Source organism: Pithys albifrons, chromosome 1, assembly GCF_047495875.1.
Source record: "Pithys albifrons albifrons isolate INPA30051 chromosome 1, PitAlb_v1, whole genome shotgun sequence".
Lineage (NCBI taxonomy): Eukaryota > Metazoa > Chordata > Aves > Passeriformes > Thamnophilidae > Pithys > Pithys albifrons.
In genome coordinates this window covers 18,896,443-18,921,772 of record NC_092458.1, presented here as the reverse complement: position 1 = coordinate 18,921,772, position 25,330 = coordinate 18,896,443, and the positions used below count along the sequence as shown (strand labels likewise).

Genomic DNA, 25,330 nt, shown 5'->3' with positions numbered 1-25,330 from the left:
GAAAAGAAAACATAATAATCTCCAGTCAAGAGTTTTCCTATGAGTTCTTAACTTTAGGTTGCTCGTTTCCAAAAGAATAATACAGCTTTATGTATTTAAAAAAGCAACAAACAAAACAAAACTTCTTGTTTTGCAGTGAAGAGATACATCAGGAAAGGCATCCCCAATGAACACCGTGCACTGATCTGGATGATTGTGAGTGGGGCCCAAACCAACATGGAACAAAACCCTGGATATTACCACAGACTACTTGAAGGAGAGAAGAATGACAAGCTGCTTGAAGCAATCAAAACAGGTTATTGTCTTGATAATGCAGTTTATCTGTATTTATCCATCCTACTTCCTTAAATGTTAGAGATCAAGTTATGTCATGGAAAACTTTATGTTTCTGTAGTAGTGGTTTAAGTGCTGAATTAACATGTAAATTAGATTAGCCATAAGCTCTTTAACAGCACAGATCTCTACAGGTTTGTCATGTGGTTAAAAGCATTCCTTAATGCTTTTAAGGAAGATTAGAAATTATTTGGGAAGGAACAAACTAGAAAACATTACTATGTCATCTCCTAAGTGATTGAAGAGTTACAACTTTGTGCCATGAGACCTGCCTTTGAGCCTGTTTCTCTGTATTTCTGTCCCAGAAGGACAGTGGACGAGCAGCCAGATGCTGGAAGGTGTGTTACAGAGTCTGTTTGAAGCAGGTGGAGCATGCCAGGTTTCAGCTTGAGGAAAAAGACTGCTGAGAAAAAGCTGTTAATAGATTTATATTAATTATAAATGGTGCAAAGACGGTGAATGGGGAGCAATTGTTACTTGTTTCTTGTAACTTAAGAACCAAGGAAATTGAATGAAATATGCCCTGCTGCAGGTTTAGAAAAGCTTATTGTTGAGCTGTGGTATTTGTTACTGTGCAACAGAGGATGGAAGTATGAGCTGATTTAAAAAGAAATTAGACAAACTAACAGGTGGAGGAATCTACCTGATGTATGACATACTAAACAAGAAATGCAAGTCCTCGGGAGAAGTGCAGGAGATGAAATACCCCTCCTGTCCTAATCCAGTTTCATATGCACTTTCTGTGAACTTTGATCAGTGGCCAATACTGGTGACAGGGCAACCAGAGCTTTGACTGGCCTGCTGGGAGGAAAAAGAGGCAGTAAGTGAGGACAAAGAAGTAGAGGTTTGATGTAACTGATGTTTGTCCTGAAACTAGTCAACCTGCTACAGCAGAGCCTTACTAGAGAAGCTGATATTGGCTGAATTCTCCAATTAATAAGTCAAGAGATTGGGCTGTGCTCCAGACAAACACAATGCTGAGGTTGTTTGGTTAGAATTGTAGGTATGGTTGTTGTCTTTTTCCTCTTGCAAAGCCCAGGTACTTAAAAATTGAGCTTTGTGGATTTTTATTTGAGTGGGATAAGCATCTTTTGGTCTATGCAGAGTTTCTTCTCTGCCTCTCCCTGCAACAGCAGCACTTTGGGGTTTTGGGACTCCACACCTTAGTAAGGCATTTGGGAGCATGAACTTTCATGTTCCTATGAATATGAAGACTAGGCAGCCTCGTATCCTGCTCAGGACTAGAAACAGTAAATCTCTATGAATACAGAGAGAGCTACTAAGATAACTTTCTAAAGCCAGCCTTGGTAAGAGTGTGGAGAAGGGTTAAACTATTCAGTTGGGGTACAACTGCTGCAAAAGAGTTGAAAACAATTTCTTTTCCAGTACTGGACAAAGACATGAAGGGTGGTATCATGTTAGTAGATGGCTTTTCACACATGTTAAAATGAAATACAATTATTTTTGTGGGGGAGGAAAAATACTGGAACTTGTTTTCTCATTGGAAAATCTTTAGTGGAGTATAATCGGGTTGAAAAGGGCAAGGTAGACTGTGTAAAGAAATGGTTTAATCTTTAAAGAAAAGTCTAATTACTAATAGCAACAGAAGTCTTTCAGCTAATTAAATCTGTTCTTTCCCCATTTTGCCCTTTAGCTTCCTGATTCTTAACTGATGAGCTTTATTGCCTGTTTTTTTAATATGGTATTTGTTGTTTGAACATACTTTAAAAAAAAAACCAACCAAACAAAAACAGAAATATAGAAGAGAGCAGGTTTCTTTTCCAAGCATAAAAACAAGGGCTCAGAGAATGCAAGTCTGTAAATGTTGATAGAAATTTTCATGTCTTAGTTTGTGCACACATTTAGAAGGGCCTGCATTGCTACTATTCCTTGTTGGTCATGTCCTATTATAGTAAAGTTTAGTGGGACAAATGATGTTGGCAGGATAAAAAGTGGCTGTCCTTCTAATGCAAAGCTATGTACTGGTTACAAAAAAAGCTGGGATGTAAGTTGTGGTCTCTTCCTTGCAGTAAGCTCCTGTTAGGTCAGGCCATTGAATTTCAGAGTAGGTGTGTCTGTGCTGCTAATATCCGTGTTTCCATTCATGTGTTTCATGGAGAGGAGTTGTAGGGGCTGTGAAACCCAGGGTGTGACATCTATCAGTGAGTCCCCTGAGCCTGTGCTGCACTATGTGACTGCTGGCATAAAGATCTGACTGTGATGGTGGTTGCAGGATCTTAGCTGAGTTTATTATGGATTCAAAAAAGTAATTCAAACAATGGTCATTGCCATTTCCCTGGAGACAGGGAATACTTTACTATCAAAGCACTAATAAGCTTCTTTGAATGTTGTTAAACTATTAGTGAAGGCTGGGAATTTTCACAAGAGTTTAGGGCATTTAACCATGCAGGAGCAATTGGTTAAGGGGAACAGCAGTGTCAGCTCTTCAGGCTCCCTGTAAGAGAAGCTGTATCAGGTCATGTCCAAATGGCTGCCTCATCTAGTCCTTGGTCTACCAGAACAGCTAAAGTAAAAACTGGAGGAGTAAAGTGTGTAGTGATACTTCCTCAGAATATTTTTCCCAGTTTTCCCCTGTCTGGGGAGTTTCTGAGACACCTGTGGCCTTCTTCCTGATTCTGTGCTCTGTTTGTAAGGAGCAGATCTGCACACAATGGCAAGATAGTAATAATTTGGGGATTTATTTAGCAGTATAAAGTTTTAATGTTCATTTCCCTGCTTGAAAAGAATTTTGGTTTTGGTTTTTTCCCCCTCAACTGGACTAGTTTGAGGCTGTGTTCCTTTGTGCACCAATGTCTATGAAGAATGAACAGATTAGTGGATAACAGGTCAGGGGTAGGCTGTGCAGAGGTGGTGTTTGAATGTCTGCTCTGGAACAGGTGTAGTAAAGTGGGTGTAAGTGCTGAAGCCAAATAAACAGCTCTTGGCTGCTCCTGCCATTTGCCTCAAGTCACCTCTGACTGTCATCTTATAGTATTGGTAAAACATGGTGGTTTATGTGCACTGTGGAGTGGGTTGAGTTCTGTCACCCTGCAGTCAGAGGAGCCTCAGAACTGGAGGAAGCGTGAGAGAGCGTGCAAATGGAGCAGAAAGGGGAGGATGGAGAGGAGGTGGGACTCTCTGCTCTTGGTGTTCTCAAAGTAGTCTGGCACAAGGAGTCCTGTGAGACCATGCCCTGTATCCTTTATTAAGGATAAAGCGTTCTAGCTCTTGTATCTTGTTTTTCTCTCTGTACCCTCCCCCTAAATTAAAATACTGTTACTAAATATAAAAGAAAATTTTAAATCCTTTGTAAAACTAGGGAAGATTTCCTGCAGTCCTTGTGGGAAAAAATGCTCTGCAATCAGAAAGCAAGTTGGAGGTGATTCTCTCAACTGCAGGCCTTTCTCAGGTTGTGAAATTAGAGATGAATTCAGTGTGAGTAGTCTCTGCCCTGTATGTGACAGACTTTTCATACTTCCCTCTTACCCTTGTTCTGTATAGCTGAGGAGAAGAGCCATGGCTAAAATGTTAAAATCAATCTTTTCTGTAATACCCAACATATACTTTAATAAACAATGAATTTTTATTATGCAAATACTATGCTGTTATTCCTACTAAGAAGAAACAACCCAAATTTATTTATCCTTTAACTGTCTGTTGTTCAGGTCTGCTTAAAAATTGTCTTTCTCTGTGTGTTTTTCTTTTCAGTCACTTGAGAGGTGAAGTGAAATATTTTCCTGTAAATTATTTTTTTGCTATAAAAGGAAGAAATAACAACATCCTAATGCTTGTGACTTGCATTACATTATTCTTGATTTTGGGAAGCTTTCTTTTTTTAGTTGCTTCCAGGTGAACTTTGTGTCAGAGCTGTAACAGACTTCTTCCTTTATGCCGGAAAAGGCTGATAAGAAGTGATAATTCTGAGGACATGGAGATCTGTACGGAGGTGCTGTTACTGTATTTGTTCTTTAACTCAGTTTGGTTTTGTTGTTGTTAAATATAACCCAAAAAACTATTCATATTTTATTAATAACTCTTGGGCTTTAAAAATCCTCAAGGTTACCTTTAGAACTTTGAGCTGGGGAGTAAAACCCTGTTCAAAAATCAGATGCACAAGTCTGGACTAGTGATCTCAGATTCTCTATTTATAGAGTGAAGCAGGCCAAAAATTAACTCTGCGTGTTTCTTTCCAACAACTAAAGGGTGTTTTGTAGTGACTAGCTCAAACTTGTATGTCTAATTTTTAGGCCTTTGTAAGGAGAGGTGAGTCCTGCTATTCATGTTTGCTCTGAAAGAAATTAATGGTTGGCAATGTCAGTATTTGTATAGCTCTTACTTGGACTGAGATTGAAGCATGTGGGATTGTGCTCTGCTGCTTGGATATCAAAAATCGCTCTCCTTCTTGATGATCTAGCACCAATGAAGACACAAGTCTTGTCATGGTCACATCATGGAGAAACTTAACTTTTGAAAAGTGTTTTTAGTGGAAGTCACCAGCTGCAGGAACGGGGCTGGTTTTTCAGCTGTTTGGGACTGTTTGGTAGAGGTTCATCTGATGTGTTGTGAGACTGTACTTTCCCAGAGGTGCAGCTCATTTCCTGCTCATGTATCACTTGTCATGTATCACTTGATACATTTAGTATGTTTTGTTCCTGTCAGTCTAAATACCTAGTTTGCTTTCATTTAAGTCTTTGCAGTCAAACACAGAGAGTCCAATCTGCAGGAGAATTTCTTTAGGCCTGCTTGAAATTGGTTTCTGCACACTAATAGGATTATTCTTTCTAGGAATAAATTATCCTTGAATGCAAGTGCCCTTTTAGCCAAAATGGAGGTAAAGCTGTTTCTTAAAAGCAATCCACCAAAACAACAGTTCAGTGAACCAGTGAAGCTTCAGTGGGACTTCAGAAGAATTGTAAAAGTTTCTTTGGAAAGGGGAAGAGGGAACAGCACTTAATTCTGGTCTTTCTTCCTTTTGTCTAGACATGAACAGAACATTTCCAGATAATGTAAAATTCCGCAAAACTGCTGATCCATGTTTGCAGCATGCACTCTACAACGTCTTGGTAGCATATGGGCATCATAATAAAGCAGTAGGATATTGTCAGGTATGTAATCACTGTTCTTTAAACAATGCTACATCTCACCATTGTAATTGTTCTTGGCACTTTGAATGTGTTTCCTAGAAGCACATCCACAAACTATTTTGTTTTTCAAAATGGCCCTGGGGAGGAGGGATGGGGGATGAATCACTTCAGGCAGATTCAGATGTCCTTGTGAGTTACTCTGTGGCTGTTTTCATAGCTAGCTTGATCATATTTGACTCCATTTGTTAGCTGCAAAAGAAATGTTTTACCATGCATGGTTATACCAAGATTAGTTGCTTTGGCGAGGAAGAGAAAGTGAGCTTGCCTTTCCTTCTTCCTCCCTCCTGCCATCTTTCCCCAAACATCCCCTCATATGTGCAAAGCATCACAAGATCTCAATTTCCTTTGTTTTCACTGTCACATTTTTCAGAATACAGAAAGACCAGCATTAATGTGTCATCATGTAACTGGGGGCTGGTAGCATTTATTTGGTGCCAATTTCCCAATATAGATAAGGCAAGTAGGAAGAAAATTTCTTTGAAGTTCACCCTGATACTGTTTTGATGCCAGCTCAAAAAAGCTTCTGTTGTCACTGTCAAGTACTGTAAAGTTTCCTGTGAGACACAAAGAAGATAAAAGCTGATTCATGACAGTCTGACAGTCAAGAAAAAAAGCAGTCATCTTAAGGGACCATAAAGAAGCAAGAACTGTCATTGGAAAACCTTGTTTTCAGTTCACTGAAGTCCTCTCCTTTTTCCTCCCCTTCCTCCATAAGGATATGTGTGCTAACATATACCTTATGTTAATTGAGAAATTTAGTACAGTAAATATAACCTACTTCAAAGTTAAAAGATTCTTGAAATCTGGAGAGAAGAAGACTTAGGGGGACTTAAACCAACACTGAAGTAACTAAAGAAAACCTTTTCTTTGTATTCTGAGAACTTCATCAGTCTCTGAAAGATGAATGATTTTTATTTTCAGTAATATGTACTTACTAAAATATAATTTTAGTATTTTGCTGATAACAGAAGAGGTAGAATTATGAATAGTCACTTTTGCAAGTGTCAGAGGTGGTTATACACAATGTAACATATGCACAACTTCTAAACCATGGTAGCTTTACTCAAAATACATGTCCCATTGTTCCTAAAATGTTTTGGTACATTAACTGTTTAATAAGCTAATGGAAGAAGAAAATGAAAAAAACCTTATGTGGTTTCTTTGCACATCTGGTCTGCTCACGGAATCAGGGTTATATGTATGTGGAGTACTGGAGGTATTATGTAAGCAAATGGTTTGTGTACAACCTTTGAAAGAGTTAAGCAGCAACAGCTTGTAAAAGCTGCTGGAATTGCACCTTTGAAGAGCGTTTGGGTCAAGCATTCTTCTCCTGTAGTCTCACTGTCTACTTGCAGGTGTGTTGTGCTGTGTTTGAGCTCATATCTAATACAGCCATGTTTGGGTTCTGATCAAAGCAGTTTTCAGTTGCACTGGGCCAGGGCTTTGGAATTACAAAAAAAAAACAAACCAAAACAACAACAACAACAAACAAACAAAAAAAAACCCAAGTAAAATTGAAAGTAAAGTATAGACTACTAAACTTTTAATTTTCCTCTCCTTGATCTTTGCTAATAATTCTTTTTAGCTGTTGTCATGCAGGTTTAACAGGTTACTCAACCAGTGGCCTTCATTACTAGATTTTACTTATGCATGCTTTGTAGGACTCGAGTAATTTAGCTCTTAATCAGAAGAAAATAAACTAGAAACTGTTCAGTGGACACATCTTAAAACCCTTTTTTCTGTTTCAGGGCATGAACTTCATTGCTGGGTACCTGATTCTTATTACAAAGAATGAAGAGGAGTCCTTTTGGTTACTAGATGCTCTTATTGGAAGAATATTGCCTGGTATGCTAAAAACATGAATAGTTATATTAATATATTGGAGCTTGGCTTTTATTGTTGCATTTTTTTCTGTTTCACAGGGTTTAGATATTAAAATGGACTTGCCTGGGCTCAAGTTTTCTAGGGTCCTGGAAACACAGTACACAGGCAAAATTTGCCCATGTATCATAGTCAGATTTTAGTTTTAATGCAGTCATTTTATGTGTTTATTAATTTGCAGTCTTAGTTCTCACTGCCTACTTATACTTGTTAGGTAGCTGTCTTCCTCCATCCCTGGGGAACAGGGCTTGGAAAGGGGGCTGGGATTTGGCACTTCTGGTTGCAGGAATGTGACCAGTGGAAGTGGTGATTGCAGAGCAGAGTGAAGATGAAGATGGAGTTGTGCAAAGTTTGAGCACTGAGCCTGAAGGAGGAATTCCCAGTGGCTTGGCAGAAGGCAATGTGAGCTTTCTTCAGAGGTTTTTGACAAGGTGGTGGTAGTTCCTGCTGTGTCCCCCCCTTCGAATGAGTGGAAATTTCTTGGACAAGTTGCACACTGTGATTTTGCAACAAAGCAAACAAATGTCAAAATTCCTGTCTGTGTTTGTAGGGGAAGTTCTTGTTAAGGTTCTGTTAAAATCCATGATGATCTAGCCAGGCTGATCCATAGAGTCCGAGGGAAATTCACCTCACCCAAGGCTATAGACAGTATCTGCATCTGGTCTCCTCAGTAGCTCTCTGGGTTCCCTTTCCTGGATCTCTGGGCTTGCAAGAGGTGTTTACACAATCAATTTTGCCCCTTGTATAACCTGAACCTCACTGCACATGTGAGGGAGTTTAAAACCAGAAGCAGACATCAGGCACAGCTATGTTTTATACTTCTATGAAATACGTTTGGGAATGTTCCTTCTTGGGATTTAATTATAGAGGGAGAATGGTTTCATCATGAATTCCCATTATCGTAGCACAGGATTGACTACAGCTCCACCTGTAATATAGGTGGAAGGACTAATTGGAAGACTAATAGAAAATGGAAGTCTAATTCCTTATTGGCCCAGTTTTGCTTTTGCACAGATCTTTATCTCAAATGGTTAGAGGTGGAATAGTATTATACTGTCAAATAAGTACTGGTCAAGGACATCATGTTTGACACTTTCATTTTTGCTTCTTTCATTTCTTATTTAAGGTTAAACAAAAAAAAAGGTATTATTTTTGTTGTCTTATTAGCAGAAAATAAAGAATTTTAGAAATAAGGAGGAAGATGTGACATAGTCATTTCCTGCTTGTGAATGACTGTAGAAAAGTGTCTTTTACACTGAACCCACCATGTAGGAACTTGGATTTTCCTTGCGTATGAGCAAGGTGAGTGGACTTTGTTTCCAGACTGAAAGAGCAGAGACAAGCAGGGAGTGCTATGAGTTGTTGAATCAGTCTGCAAATATTTGACATTTTACAGCCTTAAAGTTTACTTTCAAACTATAAAAATAGTTTAAAGGAATCACCTGTCTGTCACTTTTGTTCAGCCTTGAGAGTTACAAGCTGTGCAAACAGGTAGGAGACAGGGCTGCTATCAGCCACATGACCTGCCACTGGCCAGCATGGGGGGATGTCTTTCCTTTGACATCACTGTGTGAGGGATAAGGTCCTCAGTAAAAGGAAAGTTTCATTGCAAAGTGATGTGTGGAAACTTTTGCTGTTAATCTTCTCAGTAGTCTTACATGTTTTCATTTGAGGCAAGGGAGGTGGAGTCAGAACATAATGATCATTGTTTTTGATAGGATTAATTCAGTTTGTCATAAAACCTTTGTTCTTCTTGTATATCCTTCTTCTATGCTTTGCTGATCCTTAAGTGACAAAAGTTCCTTGTTTTTCCTTCTTAATTATTGAATTATCTTAGACAAGAAGCACTGGTTATGAGAAGGAACTCCTAACATTTTGAAAAATATTTTTATCCCTTTTATTACCACCACCCTCCTATGTTGTTCTTGATTTGCATATTTATAAAATTCAAAGTATGACAGATAATTGGCATCATTTCAGTGAAATATTGCATGTGTATATGTGAGGAAGAGAGACAGACAGACTGTACTAGTAAAAAAACCTTACTGGGGTAAGTGATGACTGCAAGGTGCAGCACGTTTCAGTTTAAAGCTGCACAATTATTTGTTAGGAAATTAGAGAAGCACTGTATGTTTTCCAGATCTTCAGAAGGAAAATCAGCAATAATTTTTGTTAGATGCTAACAGTTTGATTAACCAACATTTTCCCATTAGTTTCATTGTGGATGCTCTTTCCTTGATCTGTTTGCATTATAATTTACATGTTTTCCTCCTACTGTTGCAACAAATGTGCCTCTGGGTCATGTTCTAATTTCAAATATGTCCTGTTGCTGCTGGTGGTGATTTAGGACAGTTTAGAAATCCATTTTCTGCCCTCTGCAGTGTCTCTATGAATGTTCCCTACCCTGCCCACACATTTAATTACATTGAACAGCCACTCCATTACTTTGATGCTGACAGTGGTTTTTTGGTCAGCAGATGAACTGAGCCAGCCACAGATCAATGTCATTGATTGGAAAATGCACATTGTGACAGATGGGAGCTTTCTGGGGAAGTGACAGAGAATGGGAGCCCATCAGTAGAGGTTTTCTGGCTGAATTGTTCTGTTACATGTAAATGGATTTAGTGCAGCTGGAACAGAGAGCCAGCAAAAATTAGGATTTGGTTTGTTGGTGTTTGGAGTTGTGTGCGTGCCATTCATCTGGCTGAATGTAGCGCTGCTGGGTATGGCTGGGTGAGGACAGAAAGTTCCTGCTGCTGCTGCAGGCAAGCCCATGCACCACTGCCTGTTGTGTCTGTCAGCTGCTTAGTCAGGAATTTGGAGGAATTAGGAGCATATCATTTAAACACAGCAGGGGAAGAGAATTATTTGTTTAACAGAAGTGTTGGGTGTTACCAAGTTTTTTTTATTCCCAGGCTCATTCAAACAGATGGCTGGAGCAGACAGTATTGCCCACAAGAAGCAGTATGGATTAAATTCAAAATCACAGTGGATGTGCCTGCAGTTTCTAAGCAGCATAGCTCTAATGTTTTTATTCTGTTCATTACTCTGATTCTTGTAGAGAATTTTTTATGTTCTGTTGAGGAAAAATGCTTTAGAAAGTGCCATGTAGGTGGGACCTTTTAACTGTGATACTTCAGGATGTAATTTAAGGAGTACATTTGTCGTGGCTTACATATTTGTGATTAAATGGTGAGTTTAAGAGAAAAAAGTCTTGACAATTTGTTCTAACTCTAGCATGTCAGTTATGCTTATATATAGCAGAAAATTCCCTCCTCTATCTTTTCTGCAGAGGTTCTCAGTCTGGAAGCAGCAGTGTTTTATCAAGCTGTAGTCTACTGGACAATTATACTGGAGCTACTGTTACTGAAAACTAATTGTAAATTACTCCTCCAGTGGTTAAGAGACTTCTCACAATTTGTGCACTGTTCATGGCCAATTTTATATCCTTTTAATCTTGTATCAATGCTGACTTTTGGAGGTAAAAAGTCCCCTTCTCTTTTGTGCTTGCTTTTCATGTATTCGTTGGGTACAGTCAATTAATATTCTAAATAAAAATCTTACATGAGGTTTAGAATTCTTCAAGGGTCAGTCTAACAACCTTCCTTCAGACAGCTGCTTTTTAGCCTTTTGTTTTAAAATTTATTTACCCACATGTACTGCCCAGTTGTTCATCAATAATTAAGAACAGAGTTTTGAATGATGAAATAGTCACCAAAGTAGGAGACTGCACTGAACTAACTGGCATTATCTGCAAGGACTCAAGATACAAAACAAGTTGACACTTTGCTGGGTAGCTTTAGTGGCTGCTGGTTATGGCAAATGTCTGCATGCTGAGATAATGGATATCTAACACATTTCTGTTGAGCTCTCTATGGTTTGCAAGTCTATCAGCCAGAGACATGACTCAAAGGTACTGTTGCACAAGAGGGTTAGCCATAGTAAGAGATATGTGTTTGAACTGAATGATACCATAGTTACATATCAAACTCATGTATCTCCTTTTTTGAGGGATTCATGTTATAACGTTCTTTAAAGTACCATAATACAGACTTCCAAGTTTGAAGGGAAAGGACAACCGGAGAAATGCAGAATGCTGCACTAACCTGTGAAGAATTTTTGTTTACACTGTTTGCTTTTAATTGCAATTAAGCATGTATTGATTTTGTTATAATTTGTTTCTTTGAATACCTTAATTGAGTATTACCAGGGAACCTGGGAGTGCAGAACAGCCTTGGCAGCTGTGTCTTTCAAGACCTGAATCCTGAAAGGGGAATGGAACTGTTTCACACAGAGCATTTTATTTAGCTTCATGGGTAAAATCACTGCTTGACCTGAACTCCACTGACTTTACAGGCTGCAGTGGAGACTGTTCTGATGAAAAGTATGTCCTTTCACAGGGAAGACTTGAGCACCACATGCATGTGCTTTAGGTGTGGAAAACTCCTTGCAAGACTATGTGTGACATACATGACATTGTATTTGCAAAGTAAATTTTGGTAACCAACCTTTTTTTATAGCACCATCTACCCAGAGAATTTCAGGAGATTGATCAGTTCTGGGCTGTTTGCTTATCTTCCTCCTCCATTAGCACTCAGCTACAGGCCCATGGGTTGGCAGAATTCTTGCTCATCCTTAGAGCTCCTCTGTGATTGCATGTGAAGCTGTAGTGGTGCACATCTCTGAGTACAACATCTACTCCAGCTATTACTAGGAGACAGGAGTGTTTGGCTGGTTGGCTGAATAATTAGGAGTTTTGAAATATGGGGTTCCATCATGTTTTAGTGTTCACCACCTGTCATGATGACAGCATTAATCTTTGAGCATTAGAGGTCAGTCGAATTTACCTAGGAATTAAGCATGCAGTGTCCTGTTAAGCTGGAGGTGGAGTGAAGGAGTCATGTGCCTGTATTTAGAAACTGTGATAAGCCTTAAATACTCATTACTTACAAATCTGAACTGCTAGGGGATTTGTGAGACTTGAGCAAGAGGGAATTACAAACTGATGAGGATTTTTTCTTTAAAATAATACATGTATTTATACTTTTGAAATATTGTATTTATGTATCATATCCCCTTTCCTTCCCCCCAGTCACAAACCTCATTGGTAAAAGAAAAATCTCATTATATAGTAGGTGTGATTTAAGTGGCTTGGTAGAAATCTTACAGTTTTGTCTGAAAGAGAAGTTTGCTGCATATGACAAGAATATACACACTGTCAGCCTTAGTTCTGTGAGGAAACTTGGTTTCAGTCATGATGCAAAAGCACCCATGGTGTTTAAAAATGCTGAAGACTATTGTGTTCCTTAATATGGCTGTATTTACACTGGGAACAGGAATTATTCAGCCAAAGAGTCAAGTATGCCTCTTTCTTTCTGGCAAGCAAGCCTTCTACTGATAGAATTTAATTATGTTGAATTTGAAGTATCTTCAGTGGGCCTTCCATGGTACTGCTTGGGTGCCCTGCAGCCTTTGGCTGTCTGTGCAGGCAGTGGTACTTGACTGTTTATCTCCCCAGTAAATCAAAGTTTCATCCCTTTCAAAAGCCACCAGCAAAATAACTTGTCAAATGAAATCTTACAGGACTGATCACAGGTAGAATTCCCTGGCTGCATACAAAGGAGGAAAGTAGGCAGAGTGGTATAAACACACAAGTGTGGGTTTGGGAGGTCACCACTTATTTGGCTGTGTGAAAACCAATTAATGGCCAAGCCATGGCATGCAGCACAAGGCTTACCTAGTGTATGCTCCATATTTTAGCAGAATAGCCATGTTGAAGGGAAGTTCTATTTTGATTTTTAGTTTTAGATAATGGCTCTAGTTAGGAAAGCTCTAATGTACATGTTTGGTATTGAAACAATAATTCTGACAGAGCCATCTCCATGTTAGAGGGGTTGTGCTGTTTTACCTGTGGAATTAACGGAGCAATGGTGCAAAGCCAAGGCAAGTAGCTTATTTCATTGCTCATAGCTTTTGTTTGTTTTTTTGTTACTGTCTGATGGTCATCCAGGGCTCTGCATGTTCAATTACAATTTTAATAATGGAGCCTTCCTGAGAATATGTCACTTTAACAGTAAGAAGCAAAATATGATGGCTGACAAATGTATGATGGGGTTGTATGTGCTCAGTGCAGATCCTAATATACAGTTTTGTATTTTAAGTTGTAAATCCCCATAAAATGTATTAAGATGCTTGAAGTGAGCTGTGTATAAAATACCAAGGCTCATAAAACTGAAAATGTAGCTGGATTTGCTATACAAGAAGCTGGGTGAGGCAACAGTAGTAATTCCTCCCCTTGTGGCCTTGCAGTACTTAAAGGGAACTTTTAAAAAAGATGGAGAGTAACTTTTTACAGGAGCAGACAGTGACAGGACAAGGGGGAATGGTTTTAAACTAAAAGAGGGGAGATTTAATTAGATGTTAGGTGGAAATTCTTTACTCAGAGGGTAGTGAGGCACTGGAACAGGTTACTTGGAGAAGTTGTGAATGCCACATCCCTGGAAGTGTTCATGGCCAAGCCAAGATATCTGTAAGGTCCCTTCCAACCCAAACCATTGTATCCTTGCCTCTGTAGCAGGCTTGTTTGGCTGCTTTGTGAAGGGTCCCAGGCTTGGTTTGACAGAGGGACTCCATCACCAGTGTACTCAAACTATAAATTACTCTTAGTAAAAGCCCTTGATATATTATTTCATTGGAATTTGCCTTGTCCTAATTTGTAGGTATTATTTCTTTTTCGGACTTTCACTTACTATACTGAGAAGTCCATAATGCCTTGTATGTTTTCTCTGTGAAGTAGTAAACTGCTTTTCATTTTTTGTGCATCAATTGTACAAATTAAGAAGTTCTTTACAGAGCTCAATTTTTCTTAGTAGTGTTTATAACCTTTTCTTTCATGTCTTTTCCACTTCTTCAACTTCTAACCTCAGTTTTTCTATTGTCATATACAGAGATGACATACACTCTTTTCAGTGGATAATATATTCCAGGATTGCTTTGTGTTTTTCTCAGTTAAGATGTCCTTACTCTGGATTTATTGTATTTTCAACTTAAGATGTCGCAAAAATGTGTTTATTCTTTTTTCAATCACTCAACTCTTTCATTAAGTGTTGGGGTTTTTGTAAATATGTATGAGGAAGCACTGACAGCAGGCCGTGATATTGTTTCAAAATACAGTATAATACACATGCAGCACAGTTGGCTACATGAAGAATGTGTTTTTGGAAGGAGATGTGCTTTGAGAGTAAAGGAAATGAAGAAAATGATGGGCAGTGTACAGTGTTTACTCTTGTCTACCTGAAAATACAAGAAGTGACTGTTTAATTTTATAGAGTTGCTTGGGAAATATGACTTTGGCTGCTTCATGGGTTTTATGTTCAGAAGACTTGAGTGCTTTACTAAGCTGTCTGTTTATGGCTAGTGGAGAAGTCTTATTTATTCCCCTTATAGTTTTAAAATCTGTTGCTTCAAGATTAAAATTAATTCTCTTGTTAGCTTCTTCAGGCTTTAAGTAAGAGGATTGTGGGTTTTGTTTCCCTTCTCTTGAGACTGAAGGGTTGGATTTGTTTCCCTCTTCCAGTATCAGGCTAGAGCTGTATGTGTTGGACCAGCTCTCAACTTGTGCTGTCTGCTTCTGTCCCAGTCTTAAGTAATGTGATCAGTGATCCCTATGGTGAGACCACAGCATTTCTGTAAAGAGCTGAAGAAAATGTAACACTGAGGCTCTTCTGAAATGTGAGAGGATATAATTGCTGAGTTTTGTGCTGAGGTGTTAAGAATAATCTTGTCAGTGCAGTGAAGTGATAAAGTAGCTATTCTTCCTAATCCCATGGAGGAATTATAAAAGCACAGATCCAGGAATCCCTTTTCTGCTGAAGTCATCAGCCATTAAGACTCACTGTACAATTGTAAACTCTTCTCTTTTTAGTTTGTTTCCTCAACAGGCATGATAAGCACTTGTAGGTTTTAGTGCTTGTTCATGAATTTCCTCTGTATCTGAGGAAACTGGTGATAAAAGTCTGTTAAAGTGTTTTGTGAATTAAAAGCCCTGGCTCCTGGGGCCATTGTCAGCCCCATAAGCCACAGACTTCTCCATGTGTGCAACTCTTTAGGCAGGTGCAATTCACGGAGTGCAGTGACTGGAGTCAGGCTGTTTGGAAACAGCCGAGTGGAGAATACTCTGTGTCCCTTGGTGTCTGTCAGCTCAGTGATACTATGAAAAAAACCACTATCCATAACAGGAGTGATTTCAATGGTGGTGGATACAAAGGGGAGTGAGGGAAGAGGGAAGAGCTGGACAACAAACAGTATTTTGCTCGGAGTTACATCTAAGGTACAAGAGAGCATTTTGGTAGCTATAATTTTAAACAGGACTAGTTTGTAATGATGCAAATGTCTCTACTGAGCAGCACATAACAGAGCTAATATGTTCATAAATAATTAACATAGCCAGTTTCATTCTCTGTAACTGGAATGTCTGAAACTTGCATTTGTGCTTGTGAACTTGCTGCTAACTTCAGTTTGTTTTTCTGAGGGGTTATACATGAAGTCTTCTTGTTTCTTTGTATTTCTTCTCTTCTCCCTGTGGTGTCTGGAAGGATGTCATCTTTGTCTGCCCTTCCATTGTCTTCCTAATTAACAAGCATCCTTCTTCAGTTTCCAAATGCTAGGTAGCTGCTACATCTCCTCAGAATCCCCCTGTGCTGTGTGAAATGCAAATAGAAAACCAAAGGGCTCTTTCTGCTCCACAGGATGGGGCCAGAAGCAAAAGATGAATATAGGCAGATGGGATGAGTTTATGTAGAAAAAAACAACCCCTGCCTTCCTGTGCTTGCTGGAAAGTTATTAATAGTAAGTCATTCCTCAAAACACTCTTACTCTAAATTTTGTGTAATCTCAATATCACAACTCATAAGCATCCATAAAATGCTTGCGGTCCCAATTTTTTAAAATAGTTCTGCCACCAAAATAAATCTATCTTGCTTGTAGTTTTTTTAAAGCCAATATTCAGCTGTGAATGATATAGCTACTGCTAGTTCTGGTATGAGTTCAGTACCACAGGACAGAAGTTCTGGATCAGCTTGATTTCATGCAAGAAAAGATAAAATATGGCTTGAGCTGGTTTTGGGTTTGTTTGAATTTTTTTTCAGCTCCTTGAAGGATTAGAAACTCGTGTTTTAAAAATAACATAGTTAAAAGTTTTTAGCTTGCCATTTAACCACATATCTGCAGGATATTGCTCTGGCCAGGACATCTGCAGGGAGTCACTCTGGCTTGATATTGCAGAAAGAATTGGCAGTACTTCTGGGTTTCCTCATTTTCCTGTTTTGGCTTTCTGATTTCTTCCCAAACGTAGTTTGTTCAACTTTCTATGCCAGGCTTATGATGTAGATACTTAAAAGACATTAAAAATGGTAAGTTTTAAAGTAAAGGATTACTAGAAAGGATATTTTCCCACAAGTGAGCATGGTGGAATCTGTTCCTGTTTTGACTTGAAATGTAGAAAATTGTAAAATTGAGGGCTTTTCACGAAGTTGGCCAGTTCCGTTCATGGAAACCTCTGATTTTGCCTGCCAGCACTTAGACCTGCTTTATTTGTTTCTTCTGGATTCCAGTTAAGTCTGGTAGCAAATGGAGATGCTTTTGAATGTTGCATGTTGGTATAAAAAGAAACTACTTTTTCTGTTGGGAGAGGGGAGAGAATGTTATCATCATCATCACACACAGAGAACTCTCATGGACATTACAAACACTGTTTTGTTAATATTTTACATTTTGTTAATATTTTACCTTGCTTTTGATTGTAAGAAAAGTTAAATCAGTTAATTTTTAATTTTTCGGTTTTGTTTGGACCACCAAGGCAAATTACTCTGTTGAAGTGGGGCTCTTGAACTAATAGTTAGAAATGCTGGGAGAAAAGCAGCTGAGCTGAGGTCGTGTTTTGGGTATTTTCATAACACTTAAGAATTTAGTTCCAGTAGGAGTATGTATATTTAACCTGACATATGCACAACAAACTCGAAGGATTCTTTTTTTAACTTCTGCAGCTCTGACTTGTAGAGATAATTTAAGGCTCTAAGAGTACTGCTTCTTAAACTTTTATTTTTGGAACCTCTTAATCTATTTGTATCAGAACAAGGTCATGCAGTCCCTACAAGCTTTATCCTTATTTCCTACAAATCTCATTACTGCTCTGAAGCACAAGCAGACAGGTATGTCTTAGTCCTGGACATCCTGGTACAATTCAGAGAGGTGCTAATTATTATGACAGGGAGACAGTGAAGTGTAGTTTAAGGAACCTCTCTTTGCCAGATGCTGAGCTAGAACAGTTTTCCAGCTCAGTCACTGTGTGCCACAGTGCAGCTAGTAACAAAAAGCCCTTTGAACAAGGAAAAAGGTGCCTTCATCTACTCACCTGTGTTGTACTGTAGCAATAAAGTACCTGGCAGTTGGTGTATCTGGCTTTTCCTGTTTGTGCCTGACTCCAAGAGGAAGAAGCTGATGATCCCAGCAGAGATGCTGCTGTTTGGAGTCAGGACTTTGATGAGGAAGGGGCATTTGGCGGAGCGAATCCCATGCGGAATGCTGCCTGCATGGCCCTGTGCTACTCTCAGGCACTCCTAAACTTAGCAAGGCACTCAAAATCCATAGGCAGGTGCTCAGGACAACAGACTAGGCAAAGCAGGTGCACGTGGGTAAGCCACACCCAAAGGAGAGCAGAGGGGTAAGTATGGAAGCCTAGGATCAGGTTACAAGAGCTTGAAAATGTGGAGTTGCAAACTGAAACTTGGTTTTCATCTAGACATTTTTCTGGAATTTAGTAATAAGTTAATAATAATAATTGATAATACAATATTTCATTTGTTGCCTTCCAGAAGAAGATGTGATTAAAAGTAATCCAGTGTGTGGTCACCTAAAAATTAAGAGTATCACTTCCATTTGACAATTCAAAGAATAAAAGGAAGCAATCTGGCTATGTTTTTTTCTGGGGGATAATATATTGTCAGAGGGCTTTCCTATAAACCAATCTAGATCAACAGATACACAATATAATTAGCCCACTTTTTTTCTTCTATTTTTAATTAGTAAGTGGCAGATTAGGAGCAGTCACTGACTCAGGTCTGTACTGGGTCATCAACTGCTCAGTATTTTGCCAGATTGCTGAGAGGGGAAAATAATTAAGATGCTAATTAAATGTGGATCATGCAAATCTAGAATTTTCAAATAATTTGTAAGATGGAAAGAACATAAAGCTTATGGGGTTTGATGGTAGGTGAGTAAAAATAATTTACCACACTGTATCTTGTGAAAAAGTTTTGTGTTGTATGGGAGAGGTAAGCCTGTGTAGACGTGTTTATAAACAAGGATATTTTGACTTCAGGGAGAGATTCTGGGCAGAGCAGTCAATTATAAAATATTAGGAAAATAGGGCACACAGTGCAGCATTTTCAGCAAGGGAGAGCTGCAGGATTTTTGATGAGAGGACATTTCCAGAAGGCTTAGTGACTGGGAATCTCTAGCAAATAAGAAGGGAATAGAAGAGCCATATAGCTTAAATGTTACCAAGCAATTAGGCACTGAACCAAGTTACAGAATCCTTTTCCCTAGTGAAACCAGGACTGTAGATTGTGAAAGGTGTTCCTTGTAGATGATCTGTGGGTAAGAGCAAATATGGCGTCCTCCAGGAATAATGTTTCTGAAGGATTTGGAAATTTGGCTTTCCTAATTTGAGGAGCTAACTTTGTATACACATGTTTATGTATAAAATGTATACGTAAGTTTATGTATACATTTTACTGTATATACAGTAAAATAAACATAAAATTATAACTGCATATTATTTTCTGTAGTAATTATAATTAATACCCAAAGTAACTATAATTAATGTATAATAATTACATGTAAGAATGTCTTGGATGCAGATTCTTTTAACCTAACTTCTGCTGTGAACTGGCAGTCAGTGTCCTGGGGGAGCTACTCAGTTGCTGCCATTTGCTAACTCATTAATTGTGGTTCCCAGTGCGCAGGGCCGAGCACTGCAGGGCTGTGTACCAGGGCACATGGGAGCGACTCCTGCTCCACGAGGAACAGCAGGAGGCTGCCCCAGATAGATGAATAGTTCTTTTTTTCCTTTCTGTCCAGCAGTACAATCTAACAGACATGAATGAAATTTTAATTTATGCCAAAGCTTCCTGACTGCTTCAGTAACTTATGGAGCGACGTATCCACGTTGCCTGTCTGTTAACTTTTTGCTTGCCAGCACTTGGAGAGCTGGGAAGGTGCCCAGTTCTGTTCTTGGGATCCTGACACGTACTTTGCTGTATAAATTAAAAATAGCAGCTGCTGTTGGTTTCAGTGTATCGAATGGCTGCAGCAGAGCAGAGAGCGAGTGGGCTGCTGTCCTTCCTCCTGAGGACATTCAACAGTGTTAACTTGAAGTTTTAAGTACTCACATATGTCAGGAGAAAGAGGAGGAAAAAGAAAAAAGTTTGTGGATGTATGAGAGGAGGAGGAAGGGTAGGAAAGGCAGAAAGGCTTGTTCTGTTATTTCTGAGTTATTTGAGATGTGATTAGGTTTTCACTTACAATTAAGTAGCATTTTAAGAAACGTTTGCTCAGCTGATGAATGTTTCTTTTACCAGCATTCCAGTTCACTAATGAGCATAACACTAACACAGCATGTTGGAGAAAGAGAGGTTTATGTGTTGGCTTTGAGGCTGTGGTGTGACAACTCCATTTGGATTTAATAAACTTTTCCATGGGATTACTTGTGTTTTAGCTCTCAGAGCTTTCCCTACAAGCAATTGAAAGGCAAATGGTTAAAGGAATGTATATAGTGGCAGTGACTCTTACCTCTGTTGAGGAGTTTTATGTGTCAGTCTTCAGTGGCAACAAAGAAAAGGATCCCAGACAAAAAGCTGGATTCCTAAAGGTTGAATATGATGCTCCATAGCACCAGTAAAAACTCCTGTAGATGTGCTGCAGTTTGGACAGGACAAATGAAGAGCAAATAGCTTGTGGGGTGGGAAGTCTGTTCAGGAAAACCATTGACACAGGAAAGAGTAGACTATTAAACTGCTCTTGTGATTTCATTACAAAAATTAAAATGGTCATAAATGTACTGCATAATTTGGACATATTTTTAAACTTACTTGCAGCATTGGGAGACTTTATTAAAATTATTTCAGGCAAATAGACTTTGCTCTTTCTGGTTCCTTCACCTTCATATAAACGATTGGCCTATGCTCTGTGTGTCTAGGAACCATGACAGAAACCAGCTAAGACAGAGAAACCTGAACTGCAGCTTTCCAGAGTCAGTGAAGGAAAGAAGGCATAGAAAGGTGCTTTGCATTACCAGTGATTTCTTCCTGTAAATAAAGTCAATAACACAGGTCTTGTCAGCAAAGCACTAGTGAACTGTCAATATATAAACCCAAAATATTAACTTTTTAAACATCTGTGTAATTCTTGTCTCTTGATGGGGCATTTGAACCCTTATGAACTGAAACAGTCTATTTCTTCTCTTAAGTATATCCTGAACTACTTGTTCATAGAGCTGAGATGGTTGGTATTCAGTGTGTACCTTAGTAATGAAAATGCTTACCCTGACAAACAGGCTGTGAGTGACAGACAGAGCGTGCTCTGTTGTTCTTAATTGTGCAGTGACCAGAAGTTTAGGACATGTAGGTCTAATTTCAATCCCCGTCTTGCAGGTAAATTAAGCAGGAAGAGATGTTGCCTGATGGATTTGTCATTCACTTCCTGTTGGAATTATTCTATGAAAAGTGGGATTTTCTTGGCTTGGAGAAAGGAGAGAAAAACTCGTAACAATGTCTAGGTCACACTCTAGAAGAAGGGGTATCTGGCCTCCAGCACCCCCTGCACAGCTGACACATCCTGAAGTTTGCATTTCCAGTTTGTGACTGGACCTAGTTTAAAGGCTACAGGTTGTTTTGGGTTGTTTTTTGTTATCTGTCTGGGTATTGTGTGGATTGGGAGTTGTGCAGCCTCCCCATATGGGAAGGAGGTGGTAGTGGTTATATTGAACTTTTTAAATATTAGTAAGACTTCTGTAGTTTAAGCTAGCAGTTAAAAACTACCTAGATTATCCTTCCTTGGGAAGGAAGAAGGAATTGCCAAGAAACATCAAAGAGAAAGAAGATACTTCAGTAGGCATGAATGAAACGTTTGTGTAGAGGATCAGCCTTGGCTGAAGGGGAAGTACCGTATGACCACAGTGCAGAGATCTGTGGTGTTGTTTAATTTACTTCACCTTGGGATTCATAGGCTCAATGTGCTTTTATACACTCAGCTGCACAGGACATTCTCTTCAATTGCATGAAAAGATCATGCCCACAGATTCCTGAGTTTTGGTTTCCTCTCTCCAAGATTATTACAGTCCTGCAATGTTGGGCCTGAAAACTGATCAGGAAGTCCTGGGAGAACTTGTGAAAATGAAAGTTCCAGCTGTGGCAGAGCTGATGGAAAGACACGGAGTAATGTGGACCCTTGTGGTGTCACGCTGGTTTATATGCTTGTTCATCGACATTCTTCCAGTAGAGGTAATTGGTAACATAAAGCTCTTTTACTGCACACTCATCATTGTTTCATTTGTACTCCTTTAGTAATAATTACCTGCTGGACATCACTCTGTAATCTGAATTCTCTCCTTTCCTGCAGACTGTCCTCCGAATATGGGATTGTTTATTCTATGAAGGGTCAAAGATCATCTTCCGGGTGGCCTTAACATTGATTAAGCAACACCAAGCTTTTATTTTGGAAGCCACAAATTTTCCTGATATTTGTGAGAAATTTAAGCAGATCACCAAAGGAACATTTGTAACAGAGTGTCACAGTTTCATGCAGGTAAATTCTCTGCAGCTTTTAGTCATTCCAAATTAAAAACAAAACTGACAGAAATGTTTTTCACAGGGCAAATATAGGTACAATTATGAGAAATGCAGTTGCTGGGATTGCCAAAATGATGAAGAATGTTTTTCCATAGAAACACAAAACTTTCTAAGAACTTTTCTTAAATAATTACCTAACTCCATATATAGCAATGCATTTATGTTACCTGTCATACAGGGAAAAATTCTTTTTGCCCTTTTTACCAGTTAAGGTAGGAAGTCTAATGAGAAAATAATTTTGCTGCATTTTTTCAGTGAACTATGGATTGTGTTCCTGTGGGATTTTTTAGATTAACTGCAAGAGAGTATTGTAGAATAGGCACAAAGTGAATTTTAAACTTGCATTGATAAATCACTGTGGTGCCAGAATATAAAGCATTCTGTTTAGAACAAAATTGTAGCACCAAGTTCTCACTGCGAGACAAAAACCATGAAGTTGAGTCTTATGACAATCTGCAAACTAAAAATTATTATTACAGTGGGTGCCAAATCAGTATAAAGCACTAGATTTGGAGCTTAACTCAGACCATGAAAATGTAAGAGGTTAGCTGCAAAAAGGTAGCAGGACAATATCAGTCATAAATCACTTGCTCAAAGCCACTGTCATTGTTTGGTAAGTGCACACAAACCCTGTCCTGGAGCGTGACTTTTAGCCCCCAGAAGAGTTCCATGCTCATGTCAGATCTCTGTGCATAGGCCTGTCATAGGAGGATGTTGATTATGTTGTTTCATTTTTGCTCAAATAGAACAAAAACAAGCTAAACTTACTGGTGTTTGTGAGTCTTTTTATTGAAGAAGAAAGGGAAAACCAAATCATAGGTTCAGCTTTAATTTAGAAGGGAGATGTTGGAGGGCTTTTCCCATTCCATAAGCAGTTTAGAATAAGAGTTTTGTTAAATGTCAACTGGTGTTCTCGTGGCAGTTAAGAGGCTGATACTAAGACTTGTCTTTGAAGGACTTCTCTCCCCCTCTTTAATGACGTTAAATTTTACAGCAGCTATTTATAGAAAATCAACCGCCTTTTTCTTGCAGTTACCCTGAATAAAGCAATTTATTTTAACAGTGTTAGTCACTGTAATAAGGGGGCTTTGGAGGCAGTTAGTTTACTCTGTACCTTTGAAACACATACTGTTATGTTTGGATTTGGGGTGTTTTTTTTCAGTAGTACAGGTACTAGTACCAGTAGATGTGATCACAGTTGAGTATTTTATGCCTCCCTCCCCACGAACAGAACCTTCATTTTTAGTTTAATGCAATGCAGGCCCCTTCACCAGAAAGCTGCTTAGAACTGGTTCAGTGACAATCTCATCTCCAGAGCTGTCATTTAACAACTCCTGAGAACTGAGGGGCCCACATGTCTTAACCATAGATTAAAGTGCATAAACTTGCAGCTTTCTTCACAGTTTTGTTCACTCAGAAGTTTTGGGTGAAGTAGTGGAAAGAAATGTATTGAGCAAAAGAAAGTTAGAAATGCATCAAGTTCTTACATCCATGTATTTTACTACTCTGGAAGACGGGTAGAGAAGAGGAACAAAGGTAGCATAATGAGGTATCAAGACTGATTTTTTGCAGGGACATACTCATTTATGGATGTTCCAGAGCCTGAGCTCCTACTGCCAGCACCACATGAGAAGTGCCCTCGTGCTTTGTAGCAGTACCCAGGACAGCTTAGTATGTTCTAAACATGCCTTCTACCCCCACCACTGCCTTCGAAAATAATTCTGATGGGACACACATTCAAATCAGATTTTGTATTGCTGCTTTTGTGTAACTTATAACACTTGTTTAACCTGTCTTTACAGCAGAGTAGATAAAGATATGACCCTGTAATGGGAAGGCCAAACAGCTGTAAGGATTTTCAGAGTATGGGCATCAAAGCAGGGATTTCACACTTCAGAGAATTATCTGAGAATTCCAGCATGTTGTCCAAAGCCAGCATTTTTATAACTAAGACTTTTCTCCTTTTGCCCTCAGAAAATATTCACAGACCCTGGAAGCTTGTCCATGACAACAATCAACAAACTCCGAGAGACTTGCAGGGAGAAGTTGCTTTCTCAGGGATAACTCACCAGATATAACCAGGGGGTCAGATACTACAGCAATTGACACATTCCTCTATTTGCACTGACTAAAGCACACTTTAAGCTTTCCATGAGTTAACTGACACTTGACCAATTTTTCCTGCCTTTCAAGTAAGTGTGTTAGTACTTTGTACTGTATGTCAGATTTGATAACTGGAAGTGGTGGTTCTGTTAGTGTTTGTTGTTGGTGTGTTGTTTTTATTTTTTAAGGATTAAAGTGTTTTCAGAGTGTAGAATGTGATCAATATCAGGACACTCCTTAAAAAAAAAATCCCAGGGCATTTTGTAATATTAGAAGAAAACAGGTGTATAAAATTATGTATTACTGTATTAACTGTGACACCACTACCATTTGTACAAAATAAATTAATTTAATTTGTCAGAACATGTTTCTTGGTGTAAAGAAAATAAATATGTGATCCCACTCCTGACTGCAGGTACTTGGTTAGAACACAAGCATCATTTTCCTCCCTCCTGTCACTTAAGGAACTCAATAAATATGGCAAAGTGCAGGGCAAGACAGCAGTGAGAGTGATCTTTATCTTCCCTAGCAGTTAACTTATGCAGCATATAACAGCTCTTCAGGTAAAGGCATCAGGGACCACATGCACGGATACAGAAAGTACTGCAAAATTTCCTCTACAACCATATTTTACACACTTATTTGGGGTTTTCTAGCTCTAGCACAGAGGTAACATGTAATTTGATGGAAAGAGGGAGGTAGCATTCCTCACTTTGTTGTAAGGGGTGTACTGCTGCTTTGTGCTGGGGTATTGAGATTGCACTGCAGCTGCTCTGTCCTCACACACTTGTGTCCCTAAACATTTGAGGAGAAACATTTGTAAAGACAGCCATGAACAGACTTCTTCCTCGACAGGGGAAGACAACAGCCAAGTGCAAAGCTGTACCTTAAAGCAAGTCTAACTATCCTAACCCTGGGTAGCAGCCCTGTCTCTGGCACAGGGCCATTTCCAGCCCTACTGGG

At 39.0% G+C, this 25,330-nt stretch overlaps 1 protein-coding gene across 2 annotated transcripts in view; it reads left to right on the top strand.

The window, feature by feature from the left end:
• GRTP1 (growth hormone regulated TBC protein 1) overlaps positions 1-24,769 on the top strand; it is a 32,635-nt gene extending 7,866 nt beyond the window's left edge. Inside the window, exons 3-8 of one of the 2 annotated variants that reach the window (XM_071571875.1) lie at positions 137-295; positions 5,314-5,438; positions 7,226-7,322; positions 21,744-21,916; positions 22,035-22,220; positions 24,239-24,769. In XM_071571875.1, the coding sequence (XP_071427976.1) occupies positions 137-295; positions 5,314-5,438; positions 7,226-7,322; positions 21,744-21,916; positions 22,035-22,220; positions 24,239-24,328 (830 nt within the window). In that variant the 3' untranslated portion in view covers positions 24,329-24,769. The remainder of the gene's footprint in view (positions 1-136; positions 296-5,313; positions 5,439-7,225; positions 7,323-21,743; positions 21,917-22,034; positions 22,221-24,238) is intronic. The other variant, XM_071571961.1, reaches the window with a different exon arrangement.
• The last annotated feature ends 561 nt before the right edge of the window (positions 24,770-25,330 follow it).